At 39.5% G+C, this 20,470-nt stretch overlaps 2 protein-coding genes across 2 annotated transcripts in view; one reads left to right on the forward strand and one right to left on the reverse strand.

Moving 5' to 3' along the window:
• LOC107780390 (serine/threonine-protein kinase BSK1-like) overlaps positions 1–19,718 on the forward strand; it is a 36,330-nt gene extending 16,612 nt beyond the window's left edge. Inside the window, 9 exon segments of the mRNA XM_075254919.1 lie at positions 10,768–10,911; positions 11,330–11,463; positions 11,598–11,703; positions 12,343–12,428; positions 12,766–12,954; positions 15,956–16,107; positions 16,109–16,136; positions 16,233–16,346; positions 19,125–19,718. Of these exon segments, the coding sequence (XP_075111020.1) occupies positions 10,875–10,911; positions 11,330–11,463; positions 11,598–11,703; positions 12,343–12,428; positions 12,766–12,954; positions 15,956–16,107; positions 16,109–16,136; positions 16,233–16,346; positions 19,125–19,379 (1,101 nt within the window). The 5' untranslated portion in view covers positions 10,768–10,874 and the 3' untranslated portion in view covers positions 19,380–19,718.
• Positions 5,449–7,747, reverse strand: LOC142181922 (uncharacterized). The gene is made up of 5 exons (XM_075255612.1): positions 7,620–7,747; positions 7,163–7,463; positions 6,787–7,081; positions 6,234–6,298; positions 5,449–6,099 (listed from the first exon to the last, which is right to left on the reverse strand). Exons 1-5 carry the CDS (start codon positions 7,745–7,747, stop codon positions 5,449–5,451), a joined length of 1,440 nt encoding a protein of 479 aa, XP_075111713.1.
• Positions 19,719–20,470: the final 752 nt, after the last annotated feature.

The following is a 20,470-nucleotide window of genomic DNA, read 5'->3' on the forward strand; positions in this document are numbered from 1 at the left end:
ACACCTCAGAACTGTTGGGTTGTTTCATTGACTTGCACACATGAAAGACCACTTTCTCATCACATACCCGAAAGGTGAGTTCCCCTGCTTCCACTTCAACTAAGGCCTTCCCAGTAGCAAAGAAAGGTCTTCCCAATATGATTGGAACTTCATAATCTACCTCACAATCCAAGATCACAAAATCAGCTGGCAAGATAAATTTGTCCATCCGGACAAAAACATCATCAATAATACCCAATGGTCTCTTCATAGTTCTATTCGCCATTTGCAATCTCATGGAAGTCGGCCTCGATTTCCCAATACCCAAAGTCTTGAAAACTGAGTAGGGCATCAAATTGATACTTGCCCCCAAATCACATAGAGCCTTAGCAAAGTCCGGACTCCCAATGGTGCAAGGAATGGTGAAAGCACCAGGATCTTCAAGCTTCAGGGCCATTGAATGCACTATTGCACTAACTTGGTGGGTCATCTTGATAGCTTCACAATCCATGGATCTTTTCTCTCTTACCAACTCCTTCATGAATTTAGCATAGCCCGACATTTGTTCAAGAGCCTCCACCAAAGGCACATTAATGTATAAGCTCTTCATCATGTCAATGAACTTTTTAAACTGATTCTTATTTTTCTGCTTTGTGAGCCTTTGAGGATAAGGTGGAGGTGGCCTTGGCAAAGGAGCCTTGGCTTTAGGCACAACCAGCTCCGGCATGTCTATTATGTGTTCCCTAGACGGGTTCACATCATTCTGAGTGTCCACCTCGACATCTTGAATATCAATCCTCACTTCTTCATTCACATTGTCATCAATTACATTTTCAACCACCAAAGAAATTTCATCTTCTCGCAACTCAACTTCATCACTCAAAATTTGCTTTTGTTTGGAGGCATTCACATTACCGCCTCTCCCACTTCTTGTAGTTACCGCCATAACATGATTGTTCCCACCCTTCGGATTAACTATCGTATCACTTGGTAGTGCCCCCTTAGGGAGAGTATTCAAGGATTGTGAGATTTGGCCTAATTGAACCTCCAAGTTTCTAATTGAAGTATTGTGGGAAGACAACTGAGCATCAGAGTTCGCATTCTTTTTCATCATCTGTTCAAACATCATTTCAATTCTCCCCATTTTGTTGTTGGAGGAACTAGGACCTTGGGATGGAAATGGGGGTGAATTGTTCAATTGTTGGTACATTGGGGGCCTTTGAAAGCCTTGCCCCCGATTTCCTTGATTGCCATTGTTCCAACCTCCCTAATTGTTGTTACCACCCCATTTGTTGTTGTTGCCATTCCAATTACCCTGATTGTTCTGATTATTGTTCTGATTGCCCTAATTGGAACTTCGGTTGTTGTTCCCCCCATTATTGTTCCCTTGTTGTTGTTGATTTCCCCAATTGCCTTGGGGTCTCCATTGTTGTTGGTTGGAAGAATTGCCCCTTTGGCCTTGATAATTGTTCACGTATTGTACCTCTTCATTCTGCCCATCATAACCATCATCTTGGAATCCACCACAATCATTGTCAAATTACTCTGAATTCCCTTGGTTCTGTTGACCTCTTTGTCTTCTTTTGTTGACTAGCATGTTGACACCCTCCATAGCATTCACTTGGCGAGGATTTGAACTTGTTGCAACTGTGCCTTTGCTAGCTGATTCATTGTAGTTGTCAGCTCCGCTATAGCATGCCCATGGTCATGTAACTTTTTATGTAAGTGAGTAACTGTGGGGTCACCCTGTGGCACATTGACTCTACTTTGCCAAGCGGAGGACGTGTCAGCCATCTCGTCAAGAATGTCACAAGCCTCATCATATGACAGCTTCATGAAGTTACCCCCCAGCAAGTTGGTTCACTATGCACTGGTTTGTTGTGTTAATGCCCCGGTAGAAAGTCTGTTGGATCATCGCCTCAGTCATATCATTGTTGGGGCATTCCTTTACCATTGTTCTATAGCGCTCCCAAATCTCATGTAATGGTTCGGTGGGCTTCTGCTTGAAGGATAAGATCTCATCTCTCAATACTGCCATGTGCCCCGGTGAAAAAACTTTGCAATGAACTTATCCGCCAACTCATCCCAAGTAATGATGGAATGGTTGGGAAGTCGCTCAAGCCAATCCAATGCCTTCCCTCTAAGTGAGAAAGGGAAGAGTCTCAACCGAAGTGCATCCTTGGACACATTAGTTTGCTTGATCCCCCAACAGGTATCCACGAAACCCTTGAGATGTTTGTAAGCATTCTGATTGGCAGCGCCCGTGAAATACCCACGCTGCTCCAGCAATATCAGCATCACATTGGTAATTTGAAAATTGCCCGCCCGGATCTGGGGTGGGACAATTTCACTTGCATAGCCTTGGTTGTGAAGCACTCGAGGAGCCACTCTTGGAGGTGGTGGGGGAGGGTCTGAAATATTATCATTGGCCTGGAGGCCTCTCCTTTGTCCTTGAGGCACAATAGGGACCTCATCATCAACATTGTCATCTATCTCCTCCCCCGGTGGAAGATCTCTAAGAGGCGCATTGTTTAAGTTTGCTGCCATTTTGTACATGAAGTTGTGACACACACAAATTAGTAACACAGAAAGAAAGAAGAAAAATACCCAAACCATTTAGATAGATAGCCAAAACCATTAGCTCCCCGACAACGGCGCCAAAAAGTGGTCGAAGCCAACCCTGCACCACTACAAAGTAGTGAGAGTGGTCGAAACAGCTTTTACCAGAGAAGGTCGGGATCGATTTCCACAGGGAGCTAGAAATGGGAATTGAGTTTCTATCTAAATTAGAGATGCATAATTGTTCCTAATTGCACTTCTAATCATAATTGGTTTTGATATTACTTCTAAATTTATACTACGAAGATGCTAAATTAAGCTAAGTTAAGCTAAGAGTAAGATATTTGAAGGTTGTCTAAATAGTTAAAAGGCACTAGGGAAGTGACTTTCTCCTAGGTGGACACTTGACGGGTTCTCGAGTCTAAGGCTAGGTTGTCATATTTGAGGATTACGATATAACCATTGCACGATACTTCTCACTCTATACCTCTCGGTAGTTTGAGTGATTTTGCCCTAATTGACTTTCTCAAGACTAATTGGGTATGATAATTTGTGCAAGCAATAGAGGTTCAAGTCGGGTATTACTATCTCTAGGTTTAACCCTTTAATTGGGTCTATCAATCTCTTGAATACGCCCCAATTTCTTGTTGGATTAATTTTCCTAGACTTAGGCTCTCTTTCTCAAAAAGAGCCCAAGTCAAATAGGCATAAATTAGTGTTTGCAACCACTAATCCAACATTAAAACCATAAATTAGTCTAAATATCAAACACCCATAGACATTCAAGCCTTAAAATACAAGACCCATCAAATACCCACACTAGGGTTGAGCCATAACCCTAGATAATGGGTCTAGCTACTCATGATAATAGAAGAAGACAAAGAAATAGATGAAGAAAAACCCATATATTTAATTACAAGCTAAAATTTGAAGATTCAATGATGAAATATTGTAAAATTACTCAAACTAGTAAAGAGACACTGTTCACAAGCGCAGCTCTGCATAAAATTACAACTCATGACCTAAAAATGAGAAAAGAAACTATTTATACTGGTCCGAATTTTTTGTACAAAAATACCCCTGCGGGGTAGTGCGGTCCGCACAAAATCGAGTGCGGCCGCATTGAGGCTCCTTGGCTTAAACTTCTGCTCTCTGAACTTAGCCACCATGGGCCGCACAAAATGCTCCACAGCTGCGGTGGCTTCTATTGCGGTCCGCACAAAAAGGACCGCGGATTGCATTGGCTATGATCCCCAAAATTAGCAACTCTCTGAACTCTAGCTTTGCGGACCGCACAAAATCGAGTGCGGCCGCAATGCAGCCAATGCGGTCCACATGATATGCTTTGCGGCCGCATTGCTAGAATGTCTGAATTGAGCACCTCTCTGAACCTCCTCTTTGCGGACCGCACAGAATGGAGTGCGGCTGCATTGGTTCTGTTACACTGTGCTTGGACTTGTTCTTGGTACTTGTGCATGTTTCACTCCTTTTTGAGCTGGTTTTGACGAATTGTCACCTTGTTGGCCAAACCCTACAATCAAGTACAATATGTAAGCCTTTGGGACTATTTTGTACATATTTCTAATCAAAACCCAAGTAAGAAGGAGTGTAAAATGCATCATAATCCCTAGTTATCAATCTCTCCTATTGAAGTCTTCCTTGTCCTCAAGGAAGAAAAGAAGGAAACCTGATCTTCATGGACTAGTAATCTTCCCATGTAGCTTGTTCAGGTGTCAACTGATCCCATTGCACTAACTCTTGGGCAACTGCCTTATTTCCCTTTTGTATCATACGTCTGTCCAAATTCTTCTGAAGGTGTGAACAATAAGAGCTAAAAATATCTAGTACTGGGGGATAGGATATGTGTGTAGGTAGGTTGTGGCATGGTTATAGCTGAGAAACATGAAATGTTGGGTGTAGTAGCAGTTGTGGTGGAAGAGACAATTTGTAAGAGGCTGGTCCAACCCTCTATAGTATCTGATAAGGTTCATAGTATTTGGCTAACAACTTAGAAAAATGAGTTTCACATAAGGTTATATGTCGGTAAGGCTGGATCTTAAGGTAGACCCAATCTCATTCCTTGAATCGTCTATCTGATTTGTGCTTATTGGCCTGCATAGTCATCCTTTGTTGAGCCCTCTGTAGATGATACTTTAGTAGATGAAATTTGAATTCCCTGGTCCTCCTGTCTACTTCCTCAACAGCATAATCTCCAGCTATATAAGGCAGGTGCCAAGGGGGAGGCTGACCATATAATGCTTCATAAGGAGTGGTCTGAATAGAAGAGTGAAAAGTGGTGTTATACCACCACTCATCATTTGACAAGTAAGAAAACCAGTCTGTTTGGGAGTCAGAACAGGAAAACCTCAAGTATGTTTCTAAGTACTTGTTTATCACCTCTGTCTGTCCACCTGTTTGTGGATGATAAGTTGTGGAGGTGCTGAGAGTGACTCCATACACAGAAAATAACTCCTGCCAAATCTTGCTTGTAAAAATAGGATCCCTATTACTTATAATATCTTCAGACATACCATGAAGCTTGTAGACCTACTCCATAAATAACTTAGCCACATCGGTAGCCACATCAGTGGCTAAATAAGGATGAGATAAGCCCAAAAAATGAGCATATTTGGTCAGCCTATCTACCAGTACTCATATTACTGTTTTCCCCTTAGACTTGGGTAAGCCTTCTATAAAGTTCATACTTATGCTAATGCATGCTATTGTAGGTAAATTGAGGGGTTGCAGTAGCCCTGGATAAGGATATCTATCATACTTATGTTTCTGGTAAATAACACAACCTTTAACATATGTGTTCACATCTTTCCACATTCCCTTCTAGTAGAAAAGGGAAGATATTCTTCTATAAGTTTGTTCAATGCCAGAGTGCCCACCAGTAGTTGAATCATGTCACAATTGCATAATGTCCTTTCTTAATTGTTCATCTGGTCCTACCACTAATTTCCCATTTCTTCTAAGTTGCTCATGTAAGAAGGAATATCCCTGCATTTTTGCTTCTCCATTCTCCTTCAAGCCTTGGATCAATTTGAGTAGTTCTTCATCTATTCCGAACTCTGCCTGATTAGGGTCAACAAATTCTGCTACTAGGAGCCTTGATAATGCATCTTCCACTTTGTTATCTTTTCCCTTCTTGTATTCAATGGCAAAGTCATATTGCATAAGCTTAGTTATCCACTTCAACTGAGATGACGTGTGCAGCTTTTGTTCAAGAAGGAATTTGAGGGCCTTTTGATCAGTTTTTACTGTAAAAGGTCTCCTAGTTAGGTACTGAGCCCACTTATTCACTGCCATGATTAGATCCATTAGCTCTTTGTCATATACTGAGAGTGCTTGATGTTGAGGAGATAACCCTTTACTAAGATAGGCAATAGGTTGTCCATTTTGCATTAGAACTGGTCCAATTCCTAGATTGCAGGCATCTCTCTCTACTATAAAGGGTAGAGAGAAATCAGGTAGCATCAGTACTAGGGCAGATGTCAAAGCCTTTTTGAGCTCCTCAAAGGCCCTAGTAGCCTTGCTAGACCAACTGAAATTATCTTTCTTTAACAGATCAATAAGAGGTTTAGTAATGATAACATAACCCTTATAAACCTCATATAGTACCCTGCCAAACCTAGGAATCCTCTCAACTGTTTGAGGTTAGCAGGTATTGGCCATGATTGTACAACTTCCACCTTTTTTAGGTCTGTGGCTACCTCTTCAGCAGAAATATAGTGTCTTAGGTACTCAATCCTCTCAGCTACAAAAACACATCAGCTTTCTTTGTAAATAATTGATGCTGAACTAATAGATCAAAAGTGATCCTAAGATGTTGTACATTCTCCTCTAGTTTTTGATTGAAAATAAGAATATCCTTAAAAATACCATAATGAATTTTCTCAGGTATTTTTGGAAGATGTGGTTCAATTCCTGAAAGGTGGAGGGTGCATTAGTTAGTCCAAAATGTATCGCTAAGTACTCATAATACCCTGAGTGAGTCTTGAACGTTGTTTTGTGTACATCAGGTGTGGCCATCCTAATTTGATGGTATCCCGCTCTCAAGTCTATCTTAGAGTAAACCTTGGATCCTCCTAGCTAATTTAGTAGTTCCTCAATTATTGTAATTGGGAACTTATCTTTGATAGTCACCTTGTTTAGAGCTCTATAGTCTACACATAATCTCCAAGAGCTATCCTTCTTCCCCACTAGCAGGGGAAGCATATGAGCTGAAGCTATATTGAATTATACCCTGGTTCTGCATTTCCTGCACCATTTCTTCTATTACATCCTTTTGTATAGGAGAGTACCTGTAAAGAATAGAATTCACAGGGGTGCTGCTTTCCAGTAGAGGAATGTGGTGCTCAAACACCCCTCTAGAGGGAGGTAACTGCCTTGGTTCCTTAAAGAGAACTCTGAACTCTCCAAGTAACTGTTGAATCTCCTTATTTTTTTTTTTCTTTGAGCTGTAGTTTATCACCCTCCATGGATCCTCCTGCACATACTCTTTCACTGAAATTTTGTTTAGTGCCTTGGTATCGACAGTCTTAAAGGAAGGAACAGATCACTTCAGTGTTACCATCTTGTCTTGGTACATGAACTTCATAAAGAGTTTCTTAAAGTTAACCTGAATGTCCCCAAATTTGCACAGCCATTGTATGCCTAACACCACATCACAGCTTCCTACAGGGAGTACCAGGAAGTCATCTTGGAACACCACCCCATGCATCATCCATGTGAAGTTTTTGCTCCATTCTAATGATTGAGTTATCCTCCCACCTGCTACAGAAATATCTTGGGGGCTGATTTGATTAATTTTGCAACCAATCCTTTGTATAGCTTCTTTATTGATGAAATTTTGTGTGGACCCACAGTCAATTAGGACATGGATAGGCTTCTGTTCAGTGAACCCTTGGATTCTGAGAGTCCTATATCATCTAGCTCCATTTAAAACTTGAAGTAAAATTTCACAATTTTCTATAAGGTCTTCCACTAATTCTTGTTCTCCAGTCTCCTCTTCTTCTACAGTTGGTTCTTTAGCTGCATTCAGAACCTTAGTTTCTAGTTTCAGACAGTAAATTTACCTCTTTGCCTTACACTTATGCCCTGGTGTAAAGGGATCATCACAGACACAAGCCTTGAGCTCTTTTCTCACCCATTTCAGCTGGAGTCTCCTTCTTCTGTTGTTGTCAAAGGTTGCAGTAACATGCATCTTGAATCTAGCTGCATTTTCTTTAACTACTTCACTAGTTCATTGATTTGGTGCACCCCTGAACACTAAGTGAGTTGCAGAAGAGCCCTTGATGGCCTTGCTTTGGACAGCAAAGTTAGCCTCTTGTAATCTGGCTAAGTAGTATGCTTGAAGTTATCTACTTGGATTCCCTACCTTAACATCATTGTTGAGTTCAGGTTTCGAATTGTTCAAGAAGATACTGATGTCATGATAAGTGGATAAGTTAATTCTGGTCATCACACTAACAAATGCCCTCTGATAATCCTTCACTGATCATGTATGCTTCACGTTTATCAGTTCAGTCATAGGATCAGAGTACTTAGCTCCAAAGCTATCACAAAGAGCCCATAAATATTCTTCCCAGGTTGGAAGTGGCATTTGCCCTCTACTCCTTATATATCCTAGATGTCACTACAAGGCATCTCCTTCAAAATGCATAGATACCAACTTCATTTTCTGCTGGATTGTGATGTCTTCATCCCCAAAAAATTGCTCCACTTTGTATAACCATGTCCTGAGATCCTCCCCATTAAACTTGAGAAATTCCACCTTATGATACTTGGTAAAAGGTATGTTGGGTAGAGGAGCAGTGTGATTATATTGGGGGGTCTGATATTGATTAGGAGCTGGTGCATTTTGGTGTGAATAAGTAGTGGGTCCATATGGTACTTGATGGTATAATGTGGGTGTGATGTGTGTGACCTGGTTATAATAGATAGGTAACTGAGTGTATGTGTTGTAAGTATTGATCAAAGTTGGTACACCCAGGGGTGCTCCCTGCATCTAAGATTGAGCTACATACTTGGGTTATTTGGATGAGTAAAGGGTTATGGTTGGAACAAGGTTCTAGGAGGTAGGGTTTGGATGTGGTGAGGGATGTGGCTTTGAAATAGAGTGGGTTGTAGATAGGGTGTTTTGACAATATGAGTTTATGGTGGAGGATTAATATTTAGAAAGGGCCGTGGAGTCTGTGAAGCTGAAGGAGAGTTCACAGTAGCTTGGTAATTTAGGAGGGGGCTATCAACAATTGATGAACCAACAGATACAACAACACTAACAGGTACAGCAGAGTTATTAACCCCATTAGAACTAGGAGAAGCCAGGTCACCAAAATCAAAGAGTTTGTCATTGGGGGAATAAAGCTCACCTCCACTATAAGTCACAGATTTACCTCTCTCAGGTCTCCTTCCACTATGTATGATCTCATTAAGCACATCTCTGAGTTCATTCTCAGCCTCTTCCTAGTTCCTGCTTTGTTCTTGAGCTGCTTCGAGAAGATCTTGTCTAGCAGAGAACCCCGACACTTCTGTGGAGATTTTCTTGAGTACATCCATGACTTCATTTATGTTGGTAGTCATCGTTCCCACAGAGCCAAGATGTGCTCTAATACCACTGTTACAAAGTAAAGAAGAAAACACTAAAAGGGCAATGGAACAGTAAAGTGAAGAAAAAGCTGCGAAGAAGAAATAAGGAAACTAGGGCAAAAAGATAAAGGGTTTTAATTCATAATCCAAAAAGGAAATCCCAGTACAATATATAAGAGAAAGAGGATAATCATTCCTATATCTGGTGGGACTACGTATATAAAAGACAAAAGATTAATGTGGGTCAATGTGTAATTACTACTAACTATATTACTACTAACTATATATCTACTTAAGGGGGACTAAAGTGTATATCTCAAGACTTAACTTCTATTCTGATAACTAACTAACTTAGCGACCAGGTTCTTCTCTTTAAGCTATGCATACAACTCCTGAAGCCTCTCATTTCTCTACTTCGTATCAGGAAGATAGGAGAATTTTAATATGTAGAAGATATTGGTCGTGGTATGAACAGAAGCCTTTATGGATGGAAGATATGGAGGTTACAATCAGGCAAAAGGAAAAAAGAAGAGGAAGAGAAGAAGACTAACTAAGAGATCGACATTGCTTTGAAGTTTAGTGAGCACATAATTTGAAATGATAATGAGTAAATGGACAAAAGATCAGAAAGACAGAGACATTTGATTCGTAAAGTTGGCAGCTAGTAAAGAGACATGTCGTTTGGAAAAATTTTAAGCACCTAAAGTGAAGGAACAATGAGGAAAAAGACAAAAAAAAATTGGAGAAAAAAAAGGATAGGGCAGCCTGGTACACTATGCTCCCGTTATGCGCGGGATCCGAAGAAGGACCAGATCACAATGATCTATGCCACATCATCTCTGGCCTGCTTTATGTTATTATATATAGAGAGAGTGTTTTATCGCGCCACATGTCCAATGTCGATAAGACTCCCCTCCCGCTAAACAAATCGTACATCGTACAATAAAAATAATAGACTAAAGAATGAAACTACTATGAGTTTGACTTTAAGCTAAAGACAGATTTTAAAAGTCACCAAATCATGCTTTTTAGTATCCACTAAAATATCTTTACCTATTCGATTTCAGACAGGACAGGACAGAACAGGAGAGGGGTCGCACGACGGAAAAGTCTTTTTTGTAGTTTTAACTGTTAAAACACAGCAATCCAACTACCTAGAAGCTTATCACTCTCTTTCTCATTTCTAACCAACATGTTTCTCTCTGTTATCTGAGCATTTAATGGATAGAGTCATGGGCTGTTGTGAATCCAAGTTTTTTCCCAGTAATGAAACACACCCAGAAAACGACAAACCTCAAAATCACGCCCCTATCCAAACCGAGCCATTCATTAATCACCCATCCGCCGTCGCTGCTGCCGCGCCTGACGCTGCAACCTTCCCCTCCTTTTCCGAGTTCTCATTAACTGACCTCAAAACCGCCACCAATAATTTCAGCTCTGAATTAATTGTGTCCGAAAGTGGGGAGAAGGCCCCCAATGTAGTGTACAAAGGCCGACTCCAGAACCGCCGCTGCATCGCTGTCAAGAAGTACTCTAGACTCGCCTGGCCTGACCCTAAGCTCTTTGCCGTAATTATGCTTAACTAATTAATTTTAAATTTTCAATAATAATCAGCTTGAATGTTTTTTTTTGAAGGAGGAAGCGTGGGGAGTTGGGAGGTTGCGAGGTTGCGGCATAAGAGGCTGGCTAATTTAATTGGGTATTGCTGCGATGGTGATGAGAGGTTGCTTGTGGCTGAATACATGCCTAATGATACTCTTGCTAAACATTTATTTCACTGTACGTTTTCTTGATCAAACTCTATAGAAGTAGAACCTTAGATTCTTTAGTAAAATGAATTCTAACTGAATCTATTACTCCTAATTATTTAATGTCCGATAGGCTGTTGATGGGCAATGTTGGACACTACAACAAGATCTATTTTAGTTACTCCCTCTGTTTTAATCTATACAGCACGGAGTTTAAGAAAGAAATTTAGAGTTCGGAAACATGTGGTCTTAAATATGACATAAGTGGCTATAAAAGCTTGTCATATAAAATGGGAAGTTCAAGTTGAATATTTTTCAAACTTGAAAATGTTTTATTCTTTCTTCAGAAACTAATAAGGAATAGTGTCATTCTTTTGGAATGAAGGAGTATTTAATTATCGGCTCCTCACATGTCTCCTGTAATTCGCTGCTCCACAAATTGTGTCCAGGGGAAAGTCAGATGATTGAGTGGGCTATGCGCCTTCGAGTGGCACTTTCCTTAGCTGAAGCCTTGGAATATTGTACAAATGAAGGCCGTCCATTATACCATGACCTAAATGCTTATAGAGTTCTCTTTGACGAGGTATTATCAGGAACTATTTTCCCCTGTAATTGGAGAAACTTTTGCTCTAGTTCCTTCACTTAGTTAAAATATTGTATTTGTATCTTCAGCTTCTGCTAACAGGATGAGATTTCATACTTAACTGGTCTTTGTAGGATGGTGATCCACGACTTTCATGTTTTGGCCTAATGAAAAATAGTTGCGATGGGAAAAGTTATAGCACAAATCTTGCCTATACTCCTCCCGAATATTTAAGAAATGGTAAACATTTCTCAGCTTAGAAAAGTTATCAGTTTTCTTATGCTCTTACTTTATGAATGCAGTCAACTTATTGCACCTCAAATTCATATTATACCTTTTTGAATGAACCAAGATTCTACTTATGCATCATATTGCTATTTTCTTATGCTCCTATTCTGTCTCGCGGATGGTGAAGCTGAATATGAAATATTTTCTTCTGAAGTAGAAATGTTTAATGTACTCTATGTTGGGAGTACTAATAGGTCGTTAAGTGGATTCTAAATCAATGAATGTTTCAATTGTGTTTCCAATGGGCTTGTCATTAAACTATGTGAGAGACATGTGAAATCTGGAAATCTTTCAACTGCTTCCAGGAAAAAGAAGCAACTATATGTATTTTTTCATTTCTAAGTAATGGTGCCTGTAATATACTGTAGAACTGTTTTGTCGTGTAGCCATAGATGAACTACGTTCAACAATGAAGGTGAAGAAGAATCTTATCAATTGCAAACTTTCTTGAGACTTTTTGTTCGTCTTCATTATAAATGGTCTAGCAGTTGATGGTAAGTAATTAGTCTATCTGCAGTATAGGTTAATGTGTCCCTTAACGTGCATGAATGGTTCTTATATCTGAAACATGATCTTAATTGTATTCTCCAGGAAGGGTCACCCCTGAAAGTGTCATGTATAGCTTTGGCACGGTCCTTTTGGACCTTCTAAGTGGAAAGCATATTCCTCCAAGTCATGTGAGTTGCTCTCTCTCCCTATCACTCCCAGCAAATTAAAGTAAGATGTTGCATTTTCCTCTTTGTTGGTCTATCTTATCTATAATTTACTTATCTGTGATGGTGAAATTGCCATTAAGATTGTGAAATGGCATATTTTGATTTGATCTTTCACCCCTCAGTTGTGGGTGGCTCTGTTGCTTACGCCTGCTAACATGTCACTAAAAATTAACATGAAACTAAAGGGAGGAACCTTGTTGCAAAATTAGATGTTTCTCGGACAATTTTAATGTGGAACTACGATTGCACTACCTTTAAAGAATTATCTGAAATGGTGAGATTTTGTGTTGGGATGTAGGCACTTGACATGATACGGGGGAACAACATCATCCTTTTAATGGATTCACATCTGGAGGGTAATTTCTCCACAGAAGAAGCAACAGTTGTTGTTGGTCTTGCCTCACAATGTTTGCAATATGAACCTCGGGAGAGGCCGAGTACAAAGGATCTTGTTGCTACACTTGCTCCATTACAAACCAAAACTGAGGTAATGATCTAATTGGACCTTGATCAATTAACCCTAGAACAAAGATTCTTACTCCTAATCCCTATTTGAGGGGATTAAGACTCAAGAGCCTGGTTCCTAATCCTAACCAGATTGACCAAGGCTAGTAACTCATTCATCTGAGTTTATGTGTAGTCTCTCTCTCTTGGAACACGTGCCATCCAAATCTGTATTGTTAAGACTCTAAATTGTCAGGAGGTTGTCCTGATAATCCATAAGCAATATAACAACAACCCAGTAAGAGCCCACAAGTGGGGTCTGGGGAGGGTAGTGTGTACGCAGACCTTACCTCTACCCCGAGGGGTAGAGAGGTTGTTTCCGGTAGACCCTCGGCTCAAGAAGACGAAAAGAGACAATACATTAGTACCATCAACAAAAAAACCATAGAAATAATAACATCACAAGAACTAGTAAATAAATGGAAAGCAGAAATAATAACCAGTAAATAAGGCCTGACACTATGCAAACGAAAGAGTAGTGTAAATACAACATTGACCACTAGTAGTCTAATACTAAATCCTATCAGCCTAGCCTCACACTGGTAGACTAAATATGCTCAACTACCTCCTAACCTACAACCTTAATGCTCGACCTCCACAACTTCCTATTGAGTGCCATGTCCTCGGAGATCTGAAGCCTCGCCATATCCCTTCTGATCACCTCTCCCCAATACTTCTTAGGCCGCCCTCTACCTCTCCTCGTACCCACCAACAAGAGGCGGATCTAGGATTTCCGGAGGATAGGAGTACTATTACGTAGGGGATTTGATCCCCTAACCTTAGGCTATTGGAAATAAGAGCTCAAAACCAGTGCACCATTTGGTCTCTTTTGACCATGGGTTCCATCAAATATATATATATCTATTTTTGCCAAATTATATACATTATATCTATACTTTAACCCGAGGACCACGGGTTCACGTGAACCATGTTTTACATGGTAGATTCGCCCCTGCCACCAACGCCAACCGATCGCACCTCCTTACGAGGCATCCAAGCTTCTCCTCTGTACGTGCCCGAATCATCTGAGCCTCGTTTCCTGCATCTTGTCATCAATGGGAGCCACGCCCACCTTCTCCCGAATAACTTCATTCCTAATCTTATCCATCCTAGTGTGCCCGCACATCCACCTCAACATCCTCATTTCTGCTACTTTCATCTTCTGGACATGTGAGTTCTTAACTGGCCAACACTCAGCCCCATACAACATGGCCGGTCTAACCACCGCTCTATAAAACTTACCTTTGAGTAGCGTTACACTTTCTTATCACAGAGGACTCTAGGTGCTAACCTCTATTTCATCCACCCCACCCCTATACAGTGTGTGACATCCTCGTCGATCTCCCCATCCCCATCCCCCTGGATAACCGATCCAAGGTACTTGAAACTGTCTCTCTTAGAAATGACCTGCGATCCAAGCCTCACGTCCATGTCCGCTTCCCTCGGCTCGGCACTGAACTTGCACTCAAGATCTTTCGTCTTCTTCCTGCTCAACTTGAAACCCTTAAACTCAAGGGTCTGTCTCCAAACCTCCAGCCTCTCGTTAACACCACTCTGCGTCTCGTCAACCAGAATAATATCATCAGCGAATAACATACACTATGGCACCTCTCCTTGAATATGGCGTGTCAATGCGTCCATCACCAGAGGCAAATAAGAATGGGCTGAGCGCAGATCCTTGATGTAACCCCATAGCATTCGGAAAATGCTCAGAGTCACCTCCCACTATTCTAACCCGAGTCTTAGATCCATCATACATGTTCTTAATCGTACTAATGTAAGCAACCGACACACCTTTAGCCTCTAGGCATCTCCAAAGTACCTCTCTCGTAACCTTGTCATACGTTTTCTCCAGATCAATAAACACCATATAACGACATCTTATTGATTTTGGTGAAGAATTTCGAGACATAGAATAGATAGAACTTGCAAGTTGATAATCATTTAGATCTTAAATGAAGGTTATGGGCTAATCCGCCTCAATAAACTGTTTTTGAGCATGATTTCTTCATCCCCCTCTGCTATTTGGAATATCTTTGTGATGTCAACTATCATGTTTGTCACTTCCACTTATTTACTCTGTTGACATCACAAAGATAATTGAAATAGCAGAGAGTGACGGTGAATTCGTGCTCAAAACCAGTTTACTTCGATGGATTAGCCCATAATCTTCATTTATGATCTTGATAGTGATAGCACTTTCTCTTAATGCGTCGCAAAATCAAGAACTATTAATGTTGAAACATGCGCAGTGAAAAGCCTATGCCTGGAGTGGGAATGTGAAACACTGAATGTTGGACATAGTATATCACCATCCATGACATGTGAGAAAATAATGGCTACAGGAACATGTATTGGATTCTACCATGTCAGAAAGTAAATCATCTTAGCCAAAACCAATTGCCAGTGGCTGTGTTAAATTATTATTTTCCTATATTGTGACCTTTTAGTTCGTTAATTTGAGTTTTTCTCCTTACAATTTTGATGTCATGCACTTAAATACTATAAGTGGGCTGTTTAAAACTTAATTCCTAAGTTTCAACGAGTTCACACCCCTAGCATGTAAGTGACATAACTTAGTCATGACAAACAAAGTGCTTGCAACAAGCAGTTTGCTGGTTATTTTCTTACTCTAATCCTGTAAAGTTGGCAAAGAATATGGATGATAATCTGCTCGCTCATGGTTTAAATTTGTCTTTGCTTTCTCAACTGCTTGAAAATGTAATGCTGCATCACAGATACAATCGTCAGGTGCAATATGAGTAATATTGTGTTTCCAGCCTTTGTTGACTAGCCTTTCCTGAGAGCCTATAAAATAATCTGTTTTGTATGGTTCAAATACAATTAGGGAATTCAAGTACTCAGAACATTTTGCTTCAAGTACTCAGAACTCAAGAATCTATAGCTAGGGGGAAAGCTCAACTAATATTGGTGAGAGCGAATGTTTCAGGCAGTAAAATTATGCAGCTGTTATCCTATTTCAGATTCCATCTTACGTCATGCTTGGAATTTCTAAACAAGAGGAAGCCCAACCTGCCCCACCAGCCCCACCAGCTCCCCAGCTCCCTCCTTCACCAATGGGGGAAGCATGTTCTCGAATGGATCTCACAGCAATCCATCAGATATTGGTTATGACACTACCGAGATGACGAAGGAACCAATGAGGTAAAATTGACTGGCTCGATTGATTGCTTGGTTCGCGAATGTTAATCTCTCTTACTACTCTTACTAAAGGTCGGATCTGAACATTACTTGTACCAGTTATCTTTCCAAGAGTGGACTCAACAAATGAGAGATATGCTAGAGGCAAGGAAGCGCGGGGACTATGCTTTTCGTGATAAAGAGTTCAAGACGGCAATGGATTGTTATTCTCAGGTATGGTTTTCTACTGTAATTACTATGATTAAACATGTAAGTCACCTAGCAAATGGTGCAATATGAATGATACAATATCTTGAAGACGGATATTAACGGCAATTTTCAATGTATCTGTGTGGTTGAAATCCATGCAAAAAAGCAAAAACTAGAATACAATGGAAGTAAAAGATCTATCAATGTGATACCGATTAGTCGGATTAAGTTTTAGTCATGTTAGTGTGTTTTCTTTAGGTTCAATGTTTTCTAGAAGTCGTTTAGTCCTGTCAGAGATATATATTCCAGTAGAATCTAGAGAACTTCTAGTAACTAGTGCTTTTTCATTTTATTTTTTATATGGTTTTATAGTTTATTGAACTGAGATGAGCTTAAATGGAGTGACATGGCAGTGAGGATTCATATAGTCTACCCTAAGTTGTTTGGAATTGAGGCGTAGTTTTTGTTGTTATTTGTGTGATTCATCATTATTAGCTTGAGGAAATTATATTGATATACAATGTTGGATATTTGTAAGAGAATTTCTATATTATATGCAAAGTGCCAATCCTATGGAAATTTGTAAGAGAATTTCTATATTATATGCAAAGTGTCAATCCTATGGAATGTATTACCTTTAGTTTGGTGTACAACATATGTTTATACCCTTATAATATTCTTGAATAATAATGAGGAAAAGCACGGAAAATAAAACACTATACTCACAAGTTTTTATTTTTTTGAGTAAGGTAACAGCACTACACTTACAAGTTTTACAAGGTGAACTTTTATTCATCACTATTAGCTTGAGTAAATTATATTTATATACAGTGTTGGAAGATTGTAAGAGAATCTCTATATTATATACAAAGTGCCAATCATATGAATATATTACCTTTAATTTGGTGTCCTACATATGTTTATAATTGTTGAATTCTAATGAGGAAAAGCACAAAAAGTAAACACAATATTTACAAGTTTTACAAGGTGAACTTGCACATCTCTCTGTGGTGGCTAACTTTATCATGTTTTACTTGTAAGTTCAGCTCAAAGTTGTGTTCCTTTAATAGCCAACTGGAATTTAGCTAGAGAAAAATCACAGGAACACTCTATGAATTTGAAATATGCACTCTCATCAAGTGTGACGTAAGATTTGGTTAATGATAAAATATTACCACCTTGGAATATTTTGTTGCCTGGTTTTCAAAACAACTACTTGTGTTGTTAATTTCAGTTTTTGCCAAAACAAAGTAAATCTCTTCGAGGATAAATTATACAAATACCTAGGTTTCATAGTTTTGACTGGGCGATGAATTACTTGTACTAGATTTTCTCTTTTGTTGGTCTAAGTGTATGAACTGCTTCTTTCTAAAAACGTGTTGGGTTTGCGAACAAAGTCCGCATTAGTAGCTGAAAAGAAAGGGAAACATATAAGGTGTAGGGACACTCTTAATGGTGTGAAGCCTTTTGGGGAAAACCGTGGAAGCTTGGCCCTAAGCAGACAATATCACCCAATATTAAGAGTGTCTTTGGGCTGGCTTAGCCCAACAGATGTTAATGTGAAATTTCGGTATATGGTTTTTTATTTCAAATTAAACATTTGACAGTTGATACATCTGCTGAATTAGGATTTTGATTAACAAGGTTCAGTATCTTTTTTTTTTTTTTGTTCACTTGAATTTTCTTCAATGGTTTAAGCGGAGGCATCCCTAAGCAAGATACTCTTGGAATTGATTGGAAATTAAAATATTAAATTAACGTCCAAAAGTTATAAATTGTACATTGTTTAGTAGAGTGACATATACTGGACAAGGATTTGCTTATGAATCAACCTATACTATGATCTCTAGCTTCTGCCAATAGCTTTTATGTCATGGATAAGTTAAGGTGGATTTAGGATTTGAAGTTAGTGGGTGTAGAGTTCTACTACTGTAGCAGTCAGCTGGAATCTTTATCTAAGTTCTACTACTCAAGCAGTCAGCTGGTATAGAGTTCTACTACTCAAGCAGTCAGCTGGAAACCCAAACTATCGAAGAACTGGAGCCTGTTGCAAGAGCACGGTAATATTGAGGCGATTACTAATGGGATCTTTATCCATGTTCAATATGTTATTGCTCTGTAGGAACCTAAGCAACTTATTATGCTGGGCTTAACTATTTTTTTGACTAGATAAAAGTTGGCATGAATGTGAATTTTCTTTCCTACCTTAAGTTATCATTAATTTCTCAGTTGATCTACCCAAAAAAATGAAAAAAATCATTGATTTCTGAAAAAAAGGATCATATCAAACTCTGTACAGAATTCGGTTTGCGAGAGATATAGGGGAACTTACTGATATTTCAATTGAACAACTGAGGTTTTGGTCGTTTGGAGCAAGTTGTAGCTGGGAGAGTAAAAAAATATTAATATCAGTATTTAGTGTGAGATTATTAGTGGAAAGGACAACACAAGCTTACTGGTGCAAACTGATAGGAATGGCCAAATGGGATGGGTTAGCTGGTCAGGGCTTGGGTTTGGCCTTGGCCGAACTACGAACAACATTTAAGGTGCGGCCGTGGGACCATGGGCTGCTGAATAAGAAAACGGGAAGTCAAACGATGCAAAAGAGGAATTTCTATCGTGTTACTTTACTTTTATTTCCTGGCATAGCTCACAATTTTGTTTTAACTACATTTTAGATTCACACCCTTTTGGTGTCATTGTGTATCTTTCTGTAGCAATGGCTCACTTGAAGAAGCTGAATGAATGAAGTTAGAGGACTTGACTTTCTTAGCAAGTTACCTTTTGCTTTGTCTGTCACAGTTTGTAGATGTAGGGACCATGGTCTCCCCAACCGTTTATGCACGACACAGTATCTGTTATCTCATGTGTGATCCACCTGATGCTGCCCTTCGTGATGCTATGCAAGCACAATGCGTTTATCCAGATTGGCCAACGGCTTTCTACATGCAGTCAGTTGCCCTTACCAAACTGGACATGCACCAAGATGCTGCAGACATGTTAAATGAGGCTGCTGGACTTGAAGAGAAGAAGCAGAAAAGTTGGAAAGGATCGTAAAGGAATCCTGTTTCAGATAATTAAGTGATTGTCCAGAATTCATCTCCCCTGATTTGTAAAAATGTTGATAAGAGATATAGCCATCTTCTTGATTGCAAATGTAGCCAGTTATTGGTAAGTTAATGATAGGTTCTTCTCCTTTTGGTCAAATATGATCAGCTTTAACCCGTAGATGATGTAAGAGAGGAAAAATGCTCATTAGGCTGCACAGGTTTAGCTCTCCAGCCCCCACGTCTCCACTCTAAGATAAATAGATTTTGCCATACATATGTAATGATGAGAACGTTTAATGGCTAATCGTTGCTTACTAACATTCAGAATAATTGTTAATTCCAACAACTGGAGGCCTGATAGTTCTGGTAATTGAGGCCTTTCAGCTTCTTATAAACTCCTTTCTCTAATGGTAACTGTTTATCCTACTGTATGTGGAAGTAAGTAGGAACTATATCACGGCTTTCTGGGTCTCAAGTTAATGTTGTTATGTATGTTCATGGAATACAGTAACATGTGGATTCTTTAAGAGAAAATTTGAAAGAAGTTTAACAGAGGACATATTATGGACCTGTAGTAGTTTGTAGATTCAGAAGGATACACTACTGGTGGGCATCCACCAATCACATTTGTTCTGAATTTTCTATTGGATATGAGGGAGTTAATGGCTATTGATTCCTTTTTGGGGGTCGAAACAGAATTCACAATAGCCAAGATGACAAGGTGAAGGAAGTGAAAAAAGAAATTTAGCAGGAATGGTTGTGCCTGCACTACATGATGTAATTAAAGTAGAGAAGTCACCATTTTTAAGATTCTTATTTCTTCCCTTACATTAAACTTCCAACTGCCTCAGGAGAAATTTATTACAATAACAAATAAAGACTAGCCGAAATTTACAAAGTTTAGCCGTCTTAGAATTAATTTCAGACAAGCATGTATGAAGTGGAAATCAGGGGTCTGAAGTAGGGGTGTACAAAGGAAACCGACAAATCGCACCAACCCGATAATCCGAGTCAAACCGAGGAAAAAACCCCGACTATGGTTTGGTTTGATTTGGTTTGGTGTTGGAAAAAAAACCCGACCATAATTGGTTTGGTTTG

The sequence above is a fragment of the Nicotiana tabacum genome, chromosome 6 (genome assembly GCF_000715075.1).
Source record: "Nicotiana tabacum cultivar K326 chromosome 6, ASM71507v2, whole genome shotgun sequence".
NCBI lineage: Eukaryota > Viridiplantae > Streptophyta > Magnoliopsida > Solanales > Solanaceae > Nicotiana > Nicotiana tabacum.